General features: G+C 60.5%; 8 protein-coding genes across 8 annotated transcripts; 3 read left to right on the plus strand and 5 right to left on the minus strand.

Annotated features, from left to right (window-relative positions):
• Nucleotides 1-590: 590 nt before the first annotated feature.
• On the plus strand, nt 591-3367 carry SPRG_08926 (hypothetical protein; the record flags this gene model as incomplete). The annotated part of the gene is made up of 4 exons (XM_012348270.1): nt 591-932; nt 981-1400; nt 1427-3109; nt 3158-3367. 4 exons carry the CDS (start codon nt 591-593, stop codon nt 3365-3367), a joined length of 2655 nt encoding a protein of 884 aa, XP_012203660.1.
• A 279-nt stretch (nt 3368-3646) lies between these two features.
• SPRG_08927 (hypothetical protein) lies at nt 3647-3917 on the minus strand (the record flags this gene model as incomplete). Its single annotated transcript, XM_012348271.1, has 2 exons — nt 3647-3805; nt 3849-3917. The coding sequence occupies 2 exons, from the start codon at nt 3915-3917 to the stop codon at nt 3647-3649; spliced, it is 228 nt and encodes a 75-aa protein (XP_012203661.1).
• Nucleotides 3918-4230: 313 nt separating this feature from the next.
• Nucleotides 4231-5818, minus strand: SPRG_08928 (hypothetical protein; the record flags this gene model as incomplete). The annotated part of the gene is made up of 2 exons (XM_012348272.1): nt 4231-5518; nt 5570-5818. The coding sequence occupies 2 exons, from the start codon at nt 5816-5818 to the stop codon at nt 4253-4255; spliced, it is 1515 nt and encodes a 504-aa protein (XP_012203662.1). The 3' UTR covers nt 4231-4252.
• Nucleotides 5819-6370: 552 nt separating this feature from the next.
• Nucleotides 6371-8008, minus strand: SPRG_08929 (hypothetical protein). The gene is made up of 2 exons (XM_012348273.1): nt 7747-8008; nt 6371-7695 (listed from the first exon to the last, which is right to left on the minus strand). The coding sequence occupies exon 2, from the start codon at nt 7637-7639 to the stop codon at nt 6425-6427; it is 1215 nt and encodes a 404-aa protein (XP_012203663.1). The 5' UTR covers nt 7640-7695; nt 7747-8008; the 3' UTR covers nt 6371-6424.
• Nucleotides 8009-9323: 1315 nt separating this feature from the next.
• On the plus strand, nt 9324-10880 carry SPRG_08930 (hypothetical protein; the record flags this gene model as incomplete). Its single annotated transcript, XM_012348274.1, has 2 exons — nt 9324-9557; nt 9603-10880. 2 exons carry the CDS (start codon nt 9324-9326, stop codon nt 10878-10880), a joined length of 1512 nt encoding a protein of 503 aa, XP_012203664.1.
• A 542-nt stretch (nt 10881-11422) lies between these two features.
• SPRG_08931 (hypothetical protein) lies at nt 11423-13044 on the minus strand (the record flags this gene model as incomplete). The annotated part of the gene is made up of 2 exons (XM_012348275.1): nt 11423-12747; nt 12796-13044. 2 exons carry the CDS (start codon nt 13042-13044, stop codon nt 11470-11472), a joined length of 1527 nt encoding a protein of 508 aa, XP_012203665.1. The 3' UTR covers nt 11423-11469.
• A 536-nt stretch (nt 13045-13580) lies between these two features.
• SPRG_08932 (hypothetical protein) lies at nt 13581-14849 on the plus strand (the record flags this gene model as incomplete). Its single annotated transcript, XM_012348276.1, has 1 exon — nt 13581-14849. The coding sequence occupies one exon, from the start codon at nt 13581-13583 to the stop codon at nt 14847-14849; it is 1269 nt and encodes a 422-aa protein (XP_012203666.1).
• Nucleotides 14850-14881: 32 nt separating this feature from the next.
• On the minus strand, nt 14882-16586 carry SPRG_08933 (hypothetical protein). The gene is made up of 2 exons (XM_012348277.1): nt 16428-16586; nt 14882-16371 (listed from the first exon to the last, which is right to left on the minus strand). The coding sequence occupies exons 1-2, from the start codon at nt 16523-16525 to the stop codon at nt 14919-14921; spliced, it is 1551 nt and encodes a 516-aa protein (XP_012203667.1). The 5' UTR covers nt 16526-16586; the 3' UTR covers nt 14882-14918.
• Nucleotides 16587-17652: the final 1066 nt, after the last annotated feature.

Genomic DNA, 17652 nt, shown 5'->3' on the forward strand with positions numbered 1-17652 from the left:
CACAGCTTGACGCTTGTTCCGATGTGGCGCTGTCTCGATCAAAAGCATGTGGCGACTCGTGTCAAGAAAGGTGGTATTGGAGGTACGTCAGTGAGCGACATCGCTTGCCAGTAGCTTCATCGCTCGAAGGCGGCCGCACAAGATCGCACATCGCTTGCGCCGAGTACATTTCTCGTTCGTAGCAAGCGATCCTGTGGGCCATTTCATGGGGACTTTCTTCCGTCGAATTTGCCACGCCGTCTCTAAATCTGGCACGTGCCTCGGACCCTGCATTTTTCACCTCGTTTCCCACCTGCGTCGTGGCTCGTCGCGCCTTTCGCACGTTCACCCAGATGTCGCATCCGTATAATTTTACCGTATCCGGAACTTCCCTGGGATTTGCTGACGCTTTTCACCACCTCCATCGTATTTTAATGCCCTCGGCGTCGACTCCATACAAACAACAAGCTTGTAGTTGAGCGGAAATCATTTATGGATTTTATTGCACCTCGGACCGGTCCTCCGGCTGCCAGCTGGGTTCGCCAAGCCTTTGGCGACGCCCCTGGCAGAGGTTGTCATTTCGCGTCTGTCGTCCTCCTCACGCCGCCTACATGCAGGGACCGAGCACGTCCGTGCCGGAGGAGAAGCTGCCGCTGCTGGCCACGCGCAGCGAGCCCATCGTCCGCGGCTCCTTTGGCTCGCCGCGCGATGAGCGCAGTGACACACCTCGCAGTGACACACCGCGCAGCACGAGCTCGCCCGTGCCCGACCAGAGTCCGTCGCCGGCCGACACCGACAACCGCGTCTCTCTCGACGTCTCGCCGGTGTCCTTCGGACGCTCACCAGGTAGCTACGCAGCGACGTTCGACCCGCGTCGGATCAACAACGATTGGACGGGCAACCTGCAGTCGGAGCTCTCGGAGGCGGCGCTCTACTCGGATGTGTCGAATGCGGTACGTGGGCGACGCGGCGACAGCGGCGCCTCATTATACACTGTGTAGAAGGACCAGCTCAAGAAGTCCAAGGCGCAGCACATGGAGTCGTTCGACTACGATTTCTTCGAGTCGCGTGTCAACCAGCAGCACGAGCTCGAGTCGAACGAAGAGACGATCCGCGCGCTCAACATGGGCCGCTGGATCATGACCTTTGGCATTGGCCTCGGCACGGCCGGCGTCGCGTGCTTTATTGAGAAGTTCACTGACCTCTTCTCCGAGTTTCGCCGCGACGCAATGGAAGAGATGATCGAGAAGGAGCGCCACCACGAAGCGGCCTTTGGCATGGCTTTCCTCACGTACGCCGCCATCTCGGTCATGTATGTGAGCGTCGCCACGTACTGCGTCGCGATTCTGTGCCCCGTCGCTGGTGGCTCGGGCATTTCCGAGATCAAGGCCACGCTCAACGGCATCAAGATCCACCGCATCGTCGGCTCAAGACGCTCTTCTGCAAGGCGATTGGCATCCTCTTCTCGGTCGCGGCCGGTCTCCCGGTCGGGAAGGAGGGCCCGATGATCCACTCGGGCGCGATCATTGGCGCGGGTCTCTCGCAAGGCAAGTCGTCGTCGTTCGGGCTCGATACGAGCTGGACCAAGTTCAAGGGCTTCCGCAACGACAAGGAGAAGCGCGATTTCATCTCGTGCGGTGCGGCCGCCGGCGTCGGCGCGGCCTTTGGGGCGCCGATTGGCGGTGTCCTCTTCGCCCTGGAAGAAGGCGCTTCATTCTGGCACCAAAACCTCACGTGGCGCACGTTCTTCTGCGCCATGGTGTCGGCGTTCGTCGTCAACTTGTACAGCGCGTTCCGGTCCGAGGTCGACGACGACGACAGCCGGTGGGGCCACCTCGGCAACCAAACGGGCACGCTCTCGTTCGGCTCGTTTTCCGAAAACAACAAGAGCTACGCGGTGTGGGACGTCCCGATCTTCCTGGCCATGGGCATGATTGGCGGCCTCATGGGCGCGATCTTCAACCAGGCCAACACGATTTTGACCAACTTTCGCCGGTCGTCGCCGCTCCTCAGTCATCGCTACGGCCGGTTTCTCGAGGCCATGGTCATCTGCCTTGTCATGGCGATCACGAGCTTCTGGCTCTCGTACCGCTTTGGCACGTGCCTTCCTCTCGATGGGCCGTACAAGGAGCAGCTCGTCCAGTTTTACTGCGCCGAGAACGAGTACAACGACCTCGCGTCGCTCTACACGGTGGCGTTTGCGACCTCGATGAAGCAGCTCTTCCACTTTACGACGCCGGCGTCCTTCACGCTCTCGTCGCTGCTTGTCTTCTTTGGCTCGTTCTACATCATGGCGTGCTGGACGTACGGTATTGCGGTGCCGTCCGGGCTCTTCGTCCCAAGTCTCCTAGCCGGCGCGGCCTACGGTCGCATCTGGGTCCACTTTCTTGAAGCCGCGCACATCCCGCACACTGCACCGATTGGCATGTTTTCACTCATTGGCGCGGCCTCGATGCTCGGCGGCATGGCGCGCATGACGATCTCGCTCACGGTCATCATCCTCGAGTGCACGGGCGTCATCGAGTGGGGTCTTCCCATCATGGTGTGTCTCATGATGGCGCGCTGGGTCGGCAACAGCTTCAACCACGGCCTCTACGACATCCACATCCACCTCAAGCACCTCCCGTTCTTGGAGTTTGACCCGCCGTTTTACGCGCGCTACCTCCGCGTCGCCAACATCATGGGCTCGCCGGTCGTGTCGCTCGACCACATTTCCAAGGCCGGCGCCATCTACGATGTCCTCCGCGCGTCGGCGCACTCGGGCTTCGCGGTCGTCGCGCCCGGGAAGGAGAACGACACGCCCAAGTTTGTCGGCATCATCCAGCGCAAGCACCTCTGCGTCATGCTCCAGCGCAAGGACTTTAGCGTCGCGCGCCCGATCCCGTTCACGCGCCAGCCCGCGAGCGAAGAGAGCTTCCTCTACAACGAGCAGTACGCCCTCTCGTACCGCGACATCGAGTCGACGTATCCTCGGTACCCCAACATCAACGAAATCCGGCTCGACTCGACCGAGCGCGAGCTCTGGATGGACCTCACGCCGTACATGAACCCGACGCCGCACACGGTGCAGGACCAGATGCCGGTCCCGCGCGCCTTCCGCCTCTTCCGGTCGCTGGGGCTGCGCCACTTGGTATGCACGTATGCTTGAGTGCGAGGGACTCATGCGATGATGTTGTAGATTGTTTTGAACCGCAGCAACGAGGTCAAGGGCATCATCTCGCGCAAGGATTTGACCGAAGAGCATTTGAAGGAGTCGCTCGAGAACCTCACCGAGATGGAGAAGATCCGCATCCAAGGCTACTTTAACCGCAACAGCCGCTACTCGCAGCTCTCGCACCGCTTTCTCGACGTCGAGAAGACGCTCCTCTCCATGTCGGACAACGCGTAGCCTTCGTAATATAAACAACCTCGACGTCCCGTTCTCTTTCTCGACCTTCTTGCTAGGAAACTACGGGAGTCGACCACGTAGTCGGCCCTCCGGAAGCGAATGCCTTGACTTGGCATGGCGCCGTACACCCGACGCGACGGCCACGAGCCTGGCGAGAGAGCTCACTGTATCACAGGCGCGCTTGGCGAGAACCAAGTGCAGTAGACCCTCCTGAAGCCCAAGGACTTGCGTGTTGACGTGTTGTTACGACGCCACGGAGGCTCGGCGAACGGTAGTTGCTCAGAGCGCTGGCGGCGTCGACGGCAGGAGGTGCGCGACGCCAGCGAGGGCCAGGCGCTCTTCGCGGGTCAGTTGAGGCGGCGGCGCAAGGTTACTCATCGCCGTGCGTCGGCGAGTGCGTCGCCGACGCTCCGAGGTCCATGGGCACGCGGGCTGGACCTACGCAGACGTGGTACATATGGTCTCGTCAAGCCTACGCTACGTGGGTCTCTGGGCGGCGCGCGGGCGCAGGACGGAAGAGGCCGTGACGGCGCTGCACCGAGCGAACCATCGGCCTCAATCAGACTGGCGTGCTCCTGGTCTTCCGGATAAGGATAAAAGACGTACAGCCAATCCCAAGCGATTATCGAGATAGACAACCAATCAAAAAAGCGAACACAGAAATAGCCAATCCGAAGCGTCCTAGAGGCTACGAAGCGTATCTGATTGGGCATCTCAGCGGGTGGATCGTGGCGGTCGAGATACATTGATACATGAGCTCGATACTACGAGGGGCTTGTCACTGGGCCTCTCTTCGTATCGGTACCTCGCTCGGTGGTACGAAAGCGCCAGTGGTCCCACAGCTCAACTATAGTAGTTCGACACGCGTTGGTCTATTGTAATGGTTTAAATGTCACTGACGTGCGACTTGGTGCGACCCCAACCGTTCGACGGCGTCAAGAGGACGTTGGCAGGCGACGCGATCGCGACGGGCGGCATGGTCCAGTCGACGGCGTCCGGCGCTTCCATCGCCTCGATGGCATTGCGCGCCATTTCCGCCCAGTTGATCGTCGTGTACTTGATCGTGAGCACGACGAGCTTGAAGCCGGCCGTGAGGCAAATGCCGTACCAGAGCCCCGCAAAGCCACAGCTCCAATGGATCGCAAAGAGGTATGCGAATGGCAGCTGGATGCCCCACATCGCGATAAACGCAACCAGCGACACGAACGGCATCTGACCCATGCCATCGAGGATCGCGGTCATCGTGATCTCGAGCGCATCGAGGCAAAACGCCAACACAAAGAGCGGGAGCACATCGTTGCTCAACGCAAGGAGCGCGATATCGCTCGTGTAGATTCGCAGCACGAGGTCGCGCCCCAGCAGCGTCGCCAGCGCCACGAGCGCCGTGGCGGCGACGATTGTGGCGAAGCCGAGGCGACTCGCGGCCCGCGCGGCGTTCGGGTGGCCGGCGCCAAGGTGGTTGGCGACCTTGACTTGGGTCGAGCAGCCAATGCCCCAGAAGAGCGCCCAGACCATGCCCCAGAGCGTGAGCAAGATCGCATTCGACGCGAGGACTTCGGCGCCGAGCTGCGCCGCGATGAGCGACATGCACGAGTTGGCGAGCGTCGTCAAGCCGTCGTTGATGCCGAGTGGAATCGCCATGCGAAGGAACGTGCGCCACCGATCGGACGTGAACGCCGACCAGTGCCAGCCATCCCACGCCTGCTTGTGGTAGCCGCGGTAGCTAAACGCATAGAGGAAGAGCGCAATGGGCTGGAACCAGGACGCAGCCACCGTCGCGACCGCCGACCCGTCAAAGCCGAGGCCACCCCAGGTGCCGGCGCCGTAGATGAAAAAGGTGTTGGCACCGACCGCGAGGAAAATGGCGACCGTGCCAATGACCGTTGTCGGGGCGACAATGTTCATGGCCTGGAGGTACTGGCGCATGCACGCATAGGCCAGCGTGGGCCAGATCGAGAACGAGAGAAGTCGCGCAAAGCGAACGCCGAGGCCGACGATGCTGAGGTCGTCCGTCGCGCGCAAGAGGACGACGTCGAGGACCCAGTACCACACAAAGACGGGCACGGACAGAAGCGTCACGAGGATCAGGGACATTTGAAACCAAACGCCCATGAGCGAATAGTTCTTGGCGCCAAACGCTTGGCCGCAGAGCTAACCGACACGATTAACTTAGGAGGATACACGCAGGATAGACACGCCTACCGTCACGAGGGCCGAGGCCATGGCCCAGACGGCAAAGAGCGGCACTTGGGTCCAGATCGTCGCGAGCGACGAGCCTGCGAGCGCGTCCGTTCCGAGGTGCCCGAGAAAGGCCGAGTCGATCGACGTGAGCGCGATGCGCGCAATGTTGGCGAGCGCCATCTGGAAGGCAAGCGAGAGGTACGGCCAAAACTCGTGCTCGAGGTCGAAGACGTCCGTCTTCTTGGACACCAGCGGCGTGTGCTCCATCATCCTCGTCGAGTAGTACTCTGAGCGCCGGCAATCTGTGGTCGCCACCGCTGGGACACGCTTGGATTGTTTGTGCAAAGTGGGACCGTCGCGACGTTTGATTGGCGCGTTCATCGTCAGGCGACCAATCCGAGAACGGTATTCCGTGTTCGAATTCGAAGGCGCGCTGGAAGAAAGGCCGAGGACGCGGTGGATGGCGGCGACGCGCCCCATCGAGCAGGCATGTATTAGCTGAAGTACCAGCTAATACATGCCTGCTCGATGGGGTGCGACTGCTCTTGCGCGTTGCTAGACACGAGAGCCATATACAATCTGGTTGCAGTCGGCAGCGAGGGATCGGCCCATCCGGCGGTGGTGTTGACTACCCCTCCGATCCTACGCTGGTCGCGATTGGTCCACAGCCAGTTTGGGTAATTAGGATCCGTGGTTCACAGTAATGGTCGACCCCACGGGTCGACGCTGGATACACCCAGGCGGTATTGACGAGCTTCTCAAAATGCGTGTGCGCATGAGTGCAATGCTGCGAATGCACGAGAGGCAGGATGGACACACACTAATGTATTACTATGTACAACTAGGAGTTGTACGGCACGGAGAGAAGATCTATATCTACGCCTCGGACTTGGCGTTCGTCGGCGTGTTGCGGTGAAAGCCGGGCGACTGCGACGTCAAGAGCGCGTTGGCGGGCGACGCAATCGCGCACGTCGCCGACATGGTCCAGTCGTCCGTGGCTTCGACCGTCTCCATCGCGTGGAGCGCCATGAGGTCCCAATCGATCGTGACGTACTTGATGGCGAGCACGACCATCTTGAAGCCGGCCGTGAGGCAAATGCCATACCAGAGCCCCGCAAAGCCAAAGCCAAAATGGATCGCGAGCACGTAGCTCATCGGGAGCTGGACAAGCCACATGGCGACGAACGACACCATCGACACAAACGGCATCTGCCCCATGCCTTCGAGAACCGCCGTGATCGTAATCTCGATCGCGTCGAGGCCAAAGCCCAGCACAAAAAGCGGCAGCACCGAGACGCAGTGCTCGATCAAGACGGCGTCGCTCGTGTAGATGCTCAGAATCGGCGTGTGGGCCACGTACGTCACCGCAGCCACGAGCACGGCCGTGACAATGATGGCGCAGAAACCGAGCTGGCTCGACGCACGGGCTGCTTTCGGGTGACCGGCGCCGAGTTGGTTGGCGACCTTGACTTGGGTCGAGCACGCAATGCCCCAGAAGAGCGCCCAGACCAGCGTCCAGAGCGTGAGCAAGATCGCATTCGACGCGAGGATCTCAGCACCGAGCTGCGCAGCGATGAGCGACATGCACGAGTTGGCAAGCGTCGTAAAGCCGTCGTTGAGACCGAGGGGTAGTGCCATGCGCAGAAATGTCATCCACCGGTCCTTCGTGAAGGCCGACAGCTGCCAGCCGCCCCACGCCTGCTTGTGGTAGCCGCGGTAGGCGAACGCATAGAGGTACAGCGCGATCGGTTGGAACCACGAGGCGACGACGGTGGCGAGCGCCGAGCCGTCAAAGCCAAGACCGTCCCAGTCACCCGCACCGTAGATGAGCAGCCAGTTGGCCACGACGGCAATCACAATCGACATGGTGCCAATGATCGTCGTTGGTGCCACGAGGTTCATGGCCTGGAGGTACTGGCGCATGCAGACGTACACGAGGCTCGGCCAGATCGAGAAGGACAAGAGCCGCGCAAAGCGGAGACCGAGCGCAATGATCGTGACGTCGTCCGTCGCGCGCGAGAGAACGACGTCGAGCGTCCAGTACCACACAAAGACTGGCACCATGAGCACGCTCACAAGGCAGAGCGCCATTTGAACCAAATGCCCATGAGGTTGAAGTTCTTGGCGCCGTACGCTTGGCCGCAGAGCTATACATGTACATCGATGAGGCAACGGACCCATCCGATCAACGCACGCACCGTAATGAGGGCCGAGGCCATGGCCCAGACGCAGTTGAGCGGCACTTGGGTCCAAATCGTCGCGAGCGACGAGCCGGCGAGCGCGTCCGTACCGAGGTGCCCGAGAAAGGCCGAGTCGATCGAGATGAGCGCGATGCGTGCGACGTTGGCGAGCGCCATCTGCAGCGCGAGCGAGACGTAGGGCCCGAGCTCCCGCTTCAGCACGAACGTGTCGGTGGGCTTGGCCAGCAGCGGCTTGGACTCGAATGCGCTCGACATGGCCAAAGGAAAAGTGACGATTGGAAGGTTCCGTGGTCGCGACACCATCATGCGACAGTGCGTCTGGTCCGTGCAGCCAGCTGCAGAGTGGGACGGGGGGTGTAATCCTGCCCGGTACCTTCAAGCGGTCATGTACACCAGGATGCAGGAGGGCTCAGATGCGATGCATTCGATCCACCCAGCCACCCAACACCGTTGATCGGAGAACCCATCGGAGGGCGAGCGGCGCGTTTGATTCATTATCTTTGCCGCTGCTCGAGAGCACAGTCATCTTGAGCAAGCCAGCTGTTTGCAGATGGCAGCGAAGGATGATAGACGCGAGCGACTGGAAAAGTGCCTTTGACGAGCAAGGCCGGAACAAGGGACAGGAGGTCGATGGTGCGCTGGATGGACTTGTGCGTTCGTCTACAGTTGGCTCTACTGCAAACCGTAGAGGAATGGGTGGTGGGATGTAAAGGGACCCACTTCCACGGACGACGATGCTTCGTCTCCTTCGACAGGCGCCGTGCACGGCTTGGTGTCGTTGTATTTTGCACGGGGATCCAGTCCGTCGCCGTAGACAGTCGAGGCAGCACGTGGGACAACAGACAAACTCCGTACACATAGAGTAGCCTCTCACGCTTAAACGCTATGCAAAGCAAGGTGGTCGCGAAGTCTGTGGTGCGCAAAGCCTGGTTCTGAACCACTCGTTGGCACCTCTTGTGGGTGCAATAAAACAGGCAACGTAGACGGGGCTATTCCGACGTTGTCGAGCGACACACCACGACCATGTACGAAAACAACGTCCGACTAACTCATGTACTAAAGTACTAACTAGTATACTAAAGTACTAACTACATACTATAGTACTACTTAAATACTAACTAAAATACTAAAGTACAAACTAACGTACGGCGCGTCATACAGAATACCACCACGTCCTTCACAATACTGATCAAGCGCCACGGCCGCTTAGCGGCTGGAGAAAGCCAGGGCGCGACGATGTCGACGCGCTCGGTCACCGACATGTTTCTCCGCCGCGACGAGCTTCTGGCATCAACCACTTCAAGGTACGACTTGGTGCCTGCGTTCGAATGCGCTGGTCCTCTTCCAGCAAGGGCCTGGCTACGCGCTTATATAACGAAGCCATTTGAATCAATCGTAGGGAACTTTGTATGGAATAAAGCTCAAAAGAGCAATACCGCATCGAGCAAGCACAACCCGCGTACAGCGATCGTGCGCAAGTTGTCTTCAACACCTCAGAGCGGTGACGTCGCCTCGTGTTGGCTCACTGAATCGATCTTCCCAAGCTCATTTTCGTTTTCTGCGGTTGGACGACGATGGCAACGCCCGAGATCCCCGACGTCTTTGACCTCCGCTCCGAGCTGCTGCCGTTCCTCGGCTTGTCCCTTCAGCTCGTCATTACGAGCATGGCACGGCTCGCCATCATGGTCATCGACAGCGCGTTCCTCGGACACCTCGGCACGAACGAGCTCGCAGGCGCTTCCCTCGCAACGCTCTGGATCGAGCTTCCGCTCTGCACCGTGTGGGGTATGGCCTCAGCTCAGATCGCGGTATGCAACTGTGAGGCATGCCCATCTCATGCGATGGATGATTAGCTCTGTGGCCAAGCGTACGGCGCGAAAAACTACCTCCTCATGGGCATCTGGCTGCAAATGGCTCTCATTCTCATCACCATCTTATCGCTGCCGACGACCGTCTGGTACTTCTTCCTCGAGAGCATTCTGCGCCACACGACCGACGACGCGACGGTCGTTGCCTTTGGTGCGCGGTTCGCCGAGCTCTTGTCGCCCAGCATTTGGCCGCTCCTCGCCTACGTCTGTTTGCGCCAGTACCTCCAAGCCATGGGTGTCGTCCTGCCCACGACCATCAACGGCATCGTCTGCATCGGCATCGACATCGGTGCCAACTACCTCCTCATCTACACGGCGGGCCTTGGCTTTGACGGATCCCCGCTCGCTACCGTCATCGCTGCGTGGTTCCAGCCAGTTGCGCTCTTCATCTATGCGTTTGTCTACAAGAAGCACCACCACGAGGCGTGGGGCGGCTGGAAGCTCTCGGAGCTCACGTGGAGTCGCTGGAAGACGTTTTTCCGGATGGCGTTGCCCCTTGGGCTCAACGACGGCTGTGACTTGCTCGCAGCCGCAGCGCTCTCGTTTGTCGTTGCCAAGATGGGCGCGAACGTCATTGCCACGCAAGCGATCTTGAGCAGCGTGTGGATGATGGTGGGTGCAGTTTTCTACGGCATCGGGCTAGCGTCCGAGGTCGGACTCGCCGAGCACCTCGGCGGTGGTCGACCGCGGGCGGCCCGTGCCCGTGCTATGATGGGCTTTGCTGTCCTCGCACTCGCTGCCGTCCTTGTGTGCATCGTGCTCTGGGTTGGCCGCGCAAGCGTCGTCGGTCTCTTCACAAAGGACTCGGTGCTGCTGGCGATGTACACGGACGTTTTACCACTGTACATTGCAGCGTCGAGCTTGAATGGACTCGGTATCGGACTCCTCACGGCGCTGGAAGGCATGGGTCAAATGGGCTTTGTGACGTTCGTGACGGTCATCGGTCTCTGGGGCGTCCAGCTGCCACTGGCCTACTACTTTGGCATTGTCCAAGACCTCGGGCTTCCGGGCGTTTGGACTGCAACAACGATCGCCGCAGCTGTCAAGGTGGCCATCATGGGCGTGCGATTTCTCTGCATTGACTGGCAGAAAATGGTTCAAGAAGCCGTGTTGGGGGCCGAAGCGGACGGCCCAAAGCTCTCGAGCACGGAAGCCGACGACCCCGCGGTCCTCGAGGCGCGCGACAGCGAGTCGATCTACATCATGACGTCGTCGCCAGTCCACAGCAAGGCGCAGGACGTCGGTCACGTGACTCTTCTTTAGCTTCCTCATGTCTGCATTTCATCGATCACATGGCGTATTTAATCAATCAATCGACTGCCACAACGTTGCAGCGCGCTACTTGCATCGCCTTGGTCGTGCAAACTTTGGTTGGGACAGGAGAGCGCGCTTGTGCCAAATCAACATGGATGCAGTGCACGTATTAGAGTAACGCACGAGGACGTAGCAACCCTAATCCCTTTCGGTTACTGTTTGCTACGTCAACGTCATCACGTGCTGTGTTCACGCGGCGACGCTCTCTCCGCAAAAGGTCAGGAGATAAAGTCCATCGACTACAGCTTGATGACGACAAGGAAATAACAGGTCAATTATCCCCATGATGATGACGAGGACAGTGAAGCTAAAGGTGATACCGGCGTACCCAACGTCGGCATGGTGTCGGAGCTATGTTCGTAGCCACGCGCACACGGCCAGCGCGTCTTCTGCCAAGCTACGCATGCCCACCTAGGCTACTGCAATGAAAGCTGATGGCTGAACTATCCAAAGCAGCACCTTTACCAACCCTAATCCTAACCTCCTTCCTACTGCAAACTTTGTGGTGCATTTGTCTATTAAACTTGTCGATCGAGGGCTACGCCTTGGCGTGATGCGGCAAGAGCGTGGTCGCTTTAAGTGGCCAGGGCTCGCCAATGGGCTCCAAGACCGCGTTCGCGGGCGATGGCACGGCCACTTCGACGTGCCAGGCGGCGGTTGTCTCCGACTCCATGGCAGAGATGGCCTGAAGAGCCATGACAGACCAGTCGACCGACACGAGCTTGATGCTGAGAGCGGTGAGCTTGAAGCTGGCGGTAACAGCGTATCCGAGCCAGACACCGTGGAGGCCGTAATGGAAGTGGATCGCGAGCACGTAGGCGGCGGGGACCTGCACACCCCACATGCCCACAAACGAGACGCCCGATACGAACGGCATTTGGCCCATGCCGTTGAGAACCGCTGTGAGCGTAATCTCGAGGGCGTCCAGCGCATAGGCGAGAAGGTACAGGGGCAGCACGGCGCTGCAGTGGCGGACAAGGTCGGCGTCATTGGTAAACACGCCGAGGATGGCAGAGCGACATATGTACAGCACCGACGCCGTCGTCGCTGTCGTTGCGACGACGGTACCAAGACCAATGCGAGTCATCGCCCGGGCGGCGACGGGGCGGTTGGCCCCTAGCGCGGTCGCCACGTGGACTTGGGTCGCACACCCGACACCGAACGAGAGTGCCCAGAGCATGACCCAGAGCGTGAGCAAGATGGCGTTGGCGGCCAGCGCGTCGACGCCAAGCATCGCGACGACCAGTGACATGCACGAGTTGGCCAAGTACGTGAGCGCGTCGTTGAGCCCAAGGGGCAACGCCATCCGGAAAAACGTCTTCCAGCGGCTCCACGTGAGCTCCGAGACCTTCCAGCCGCCCCACGCCTCGTGATGGTACTTCTTGTAGACGAACGCATAGAGGAAGAGCGCGATCGGCTGGAACCACGATGCGACGACGGTGGCGAGCGGGGATCCGTCAAAGCCGAGGCCACCCCAGTCACCGGCGCCGTAAATAAGAACGTAGTTGGCGCCAATCGTGATGCCGATGGCCGCGAGACCGTTGAATGTCGTCGGCGCCACAATGTGCATCGCCTGGAGGTACTGGCGTAGACACGCGTAGACCAGTGTCGGCCAGACACTGAGCGCCATGATGCGAGCGAACCGGGCACCAAGGCGACGAACGGCCGCGTCGTCCGTGGCCTGCACCAAGATGACGTCGATCGAGAGGTACCAGGCCATCACGGGCAGCGCGAGGCCAGAGACGAGCAGCAGTGCCATTTGCAGCCAGACGCCCATGAGCACCTTGTTGGTCGCACCGTACGCTTGGCCGCAGAGCTAGTATCCAAGTGCAATCTCAGCGCGATGATGAAGATGCTTGCTTACGGTCACGAGCGCGGACGACATGGCCCACACTGAGAAGAGCGGGACTTGAATCCACGTCGACGAGAGCGACGCAGCCGCCAGCGCCGACGTCCCGAGGTGCCCAAGAAACGCGTTGTCGATCGTAAGCAGCGCGATGCGGGTGATGTTGGCGAGCGCGACCTGCAGCGCCAGCGAGGCGAACGCTGCAAAGTGGCTGCGGACGTCGTGGCCGTCCGTCGCAGCTAGCAGCCGCTGTTGGTCCTCGGCCATGCCAGTCGTCGTGTGGGATGCCAATCACTTGGCGCTGCGAAGGCGGCCGAGTTCGGTAGAAGTCTATTTGCACGCCATTTTGACTTCAATTCGTCCCATGGGTTGCTGCTCGGCCAATTGCGGCGCGCGATCGCGGTGCGTCATGTATACATCATAGGTTCCACGCCGGGTACGGATGATTTTCGAGCCTTGGGCGAATGCATTTCGAGCATCTGAGGAATTTGACGCGGAACGAGTTGACTGCAGATCGCAAAGTCGGCGTGTATCGAAGGAAGTGAAAGATGCGTCTGTGTACTTGGTGAGCATGACCCTCCCACCCTCCCACCCTCTCTCACACACAAGGAACGAGCCATCTTCAAACACATCCCTTAAACCCGGGCGGGTGGGTAACAAGGTCTTATGTGTCAGGCACTGCACAACGCACCTCATCATTGTCGAGGGCACCACTGAGGCCGCGGGTTCTCGCAAAATGCAACATTTTACGATTTCGTTGCTCGTAATGCATCCAATCGTTGGGTGCGTTTATCCACGCCACGATGGCAGCCATCGCCAGCAACGCCGACCTGGTTGAGAAGGTCGCTGGCTTCGTCGCGTGCCCGTTTGGCCTCCACGCACTCCTCGCACTGCTGCCGTTCGAGAGCTTGAGCCTCCCGTACCAGAGCTTATGGACGCTCTCGAACGCTGTGCCGCTGTGCCATCTCTGGCCGCAGCTCCGCGCCGCCGTCCTTACGTCCCCGGGTCACGCCGTCGCCGCCGCCGAACTCATGGCCTTGCGCCCCATCGTGCGCATCGACACATCGCATGTCCCGCGCTTTCCTTTCCTTCGCCATGCGAGCACGCGTGTCGCGCTGCGCTCTTCGGCCACGCTGTCCACGGTCGCCCACATGGGCAGCCACGGCGGCATAGTCGAGCTCTCGCTCGCCTTGCGCACCGACGCGACGCTGCATGACATTGCGCTCGCGCGGCGGGTGCTGGCTTCGTTTGCTCACCTGCGGGTTCTCGAGCTGTCATGGATCACGTCGCAGACAGGCGTCGTCTTGTCGCCGCTGCTGGCCACGATCGCACGCCTGCCTCGACTGGCCGACCTCACGATCGCTTGTCCCGGCGTGCACGGTCTTCCGCATTTCGCCGTGACCTTTCTCTTGGCGTGGTTGGGCACAAGCCGCGCCGAGGCCCTGCGGCTGCGCGACGTCGACCTCGGCGATGCGGCCTGTGAGGCGCTCGCCCGCGCACTGCACGCGTCGCGGTCGCTGCGGGTCCTTGACCTCGACGACAGTAACGGCGTCGCTTTCGACTTTATGCAAACACCGTTGCCATTAACGCTGCGCCGTCTCGCTTTGACCAAAGGCTTTGCGATCGTCGGCGCGTTCCTCCCGTCAGCGCTCCAGCAGTCGCGCCTCGAGACGCTGCACGTCGACGCGACGGCGACGCCCGGTCTTCTCGACACGCTGCGGACGCTACCGACGCTGCATCGACTGAGCCACCTTCGATTGAGCCTGCATCAGCTGGACGCAGATACCGCCGACTGCCTCGCACAGGTCCTGCCCCGTATCCAGAGTCTCGTCACGCTCGAGCTCGAGTGGACCGAGGCGGCAGCGGTGCCCGAATTCCACCGGTGTGCGCGCCTCCAACGCTTGGCGCTGCGCGGGCCGAACGGCAGCGGTGCGGCGTGGCTCATTCCGCCGACACTGCGCCATCTCTGTCTTCGTGGCGCCGACGGCGCGTCGGTGGCAAGTGACGCCGCCGTCGTCGTGTGCTGTGCCCCGCCAGTACGCCTCTGCGCCTTCTTTCAGCCGTGCCATTGATTCATGGCTGCTTGATACAATCTTGAAACAAAGCCGTTGAGAAAACACGCACCATACTTTAAGAGCTTCTTAACTTTGTCTACTGTTGATGTCGAGGTGGTCCAAGCGGCGAGCCACCTCCGTCATCGCGTTCATCGAGCCGCCGGGGCGGCGGCTTCCACCGTCAACCGCGTCGGCCGACAAGGCGCGGCCCTGGACCGACCGGGCGCGCGACGACTCGTCCATGTGACGGTGGTGCGACCGCTCGTCGTGGTCGTCCTCGCGGATGAGCTGGCTCGACTCGTGCTTGCCAATGCCAAAGAGCGATGGCAGCCGCAGCTTCTTCGTCGGCTTGATCGAGAGCACCGTGCGGCCAAACTTGACGTGCAGCATCTGGTTGTTGGCGAGCGGGAGCGGGCGGTAAATGTAGCGCAGCGTGCCGTTCGAGCTGCCGGCGTCCTTGACAAACCACTCGCCCTTGGAGTAGTGCAGCTCGGCGTGGATCGTCGAGACCGTTCGGTACTTGAGCACGAGGTCGCACTGCGACGATCGGCCAATCATGAGTGGGCGGCTGCCTTCAAGACCGAGCAGCGTCTTGTAGCTGAGCTGGTACCGCGTCGACGTGTTGAGCGTCGACGACGAGTGCTTTGTGACGACCTGCAGCATGATGCTTGGTGCGTCCAGTCGGTCCGGCAGCAACGAGACGTAGGTGCCTGTCTCTGGGATCTTGACGCGCGACGGGTACGCGGCCTTGCAGATCGAGCACGTGCGCGCATCGCTCTCGTCGAGGACCGCGCAAATCTCGTTCTTGTCGCCGTTCGTGTGCCACCGCTTGAGGCAGTTCAGGTGGATGTACTTGGTGTCCCCCGAGCACTTGCAAGGCGCAATGAGCGGGTTGTCATCTTCGCTCTCGTCGTAGCACACGTAGCAGATCGCGACCGACGAGCTGCGGTTCGAGAGGCGCGTGGCCGTCGGGTCGTCGCACTGCGACCCTTCGTTGCCGTTGGCCTCGTCCGTATCATCGCCGCTGTCCACGTCGCCTTGGTGTTCGTCCAGGCAGACGAGGCGCTGCGTGAGGTGGGAAATGTCCGACGGCGACAGCGACGCGTCCGACGTGCCCGTGCGGCCCGTGTCAATCTCCGTGACAAGGAGGCCCACCGAGCCGAAGCGCAGAATGTCGCCAACGTGCACTTGGTGCTTCCCGCCGCGGATGAGCTTCGTACCCAGAATCTGGCACACGCCCGTATGGGCCGAGAAGCGCTCGATCGACGGCATCATCTTGTACGTGTCGTTGCCATAGTCGATCGTGAGGCACGGCGCGCGCGGGTCTTCAATAAAAATACGTTCGCGGTCTTTCAGCGGGGTCGATGCGCCGGTCGCGGGCGCCGGCTGGCCCAAGAGGCCATGGCCAAGGTCGTGCTCGGCGTTCGGGCACGGCTTGGAGCCATAGATCGTGACGCCGTTCTTGACGACGCTCATGCGGAATTTCTGGCGCTTGGACGAGACGCCTTTCGCAGCCGCGGTCATGCCACGGATATCGAGCCTAGCCACGCAGTTCGCATCAGATTTCAACGCGCTTTACACCGATCGGTAGCGTACGTGTCGGGCTTGCCGTCGCCGCTAAAGAACTCGGACGCGCGGACGAAGCTCCACCGGCGGTCGCTGGGCTTCGAGGACGACGACGACGACGACGACATGTTCAGCGGGCGGCGGAAAAAGGTAATAGCGGCTCCGACGCACACACAGAAAAACGAAGAATAAAGACCCGCGCGTCGACTGGCGGCTTCCATTTATTTAATTGCATACAATTCGCAAGTGTACGAATCGCGCCTTGAATAAAAAGGCCGGCAAGGAGTGGACTCTACGTCCAGCGCGGCGTGGCGTTACAGCGCGCGGCTTTTTTTACAATTCATTTGGTGTTTGTATGGAAAGCAGCGTATTTTTATTCCAGAGAAGTCAAAATTGCGCCAGAAAACCTGATCTCTCGGCGGTTGCAGTGAAAAAAAGGTCGAAAACTGGCTTTTTAATCTGCATCCGAATTCTATTACGTAGGCCCCCTACGAGAAGCCCCAAGGTCGGGCCCCCTCCTTCGCAGCACTGTGGACTGCGTCGGGGCGTCGACGATGTGTACAATGTGCCGGCGCTGTCCTTGCCCGCGTGCACGGAGTTGGTCCCGAGCGCTAGGATCTTTCGGCAAAACGGCTTGCCATACCCCCTCTTGCTTTGCGTTTGTAAGTAGAGCGAGAGGGCGGCGTGCAGCTTCAAGGTGGGTGGTCCTACAAAAAAGAAGAGACCCCCGGTCGGACTCAACTGCACTCCGATACAGTGTACACGTATTAAAATCGCGTTTTCTTTTTGTGCTTGAATTCGCAGGTGTAATGCGGAATCGAGTCGGGCAGAGCGGGCGTGGGATGGGCGCCAGCAGGCTGGCAGAGTCGGCCGCTGGCGTCCGCACATGGAGGAGCGTACGGGCGCATGGTACGTGGCGGTTCGCGGCGCAGCGGAAGGCGGCGCCATCGCTCGGGGGGGCCGGCGACGATGCGGTAGCGACGGGCGCACGCTGGACGGATCGCTGGAGCATGTCCCATCCTTGCGATGCCCGTCGACGCACCAGGTCCGCAACTGGACATGGCGTGGACGAGCGTGACGTTCGAAGCCAGCATATGCTGCGAGATTGGCGCTCGTGTCAAAGATGATTTTCATTACGCAGCAATCGCACCGCCATCCTACTGCATGGCACATGGCGGCGCCGTTGCCGCAGGCGCATAGGATGGTCGCGGAATTGGCGTCAAGCTACTCCTGCAGGTGGTACTGCGCCGAAGTA

This window comes from Saprolegnia parasitica (assembly GCF_000151545.1).
Source record: "Saprolegnia parasitica CBS 223.65 unplaced genomic scaffold supercont2.42, whole genome shotgun sequence".
Lineage (NCBI taxonomy): Eukaryota > Oomycota > Saprolegniomycetes > Saprolegniales > Saprolegniaceae > Saprolegnia > Saprolegnia parasitica.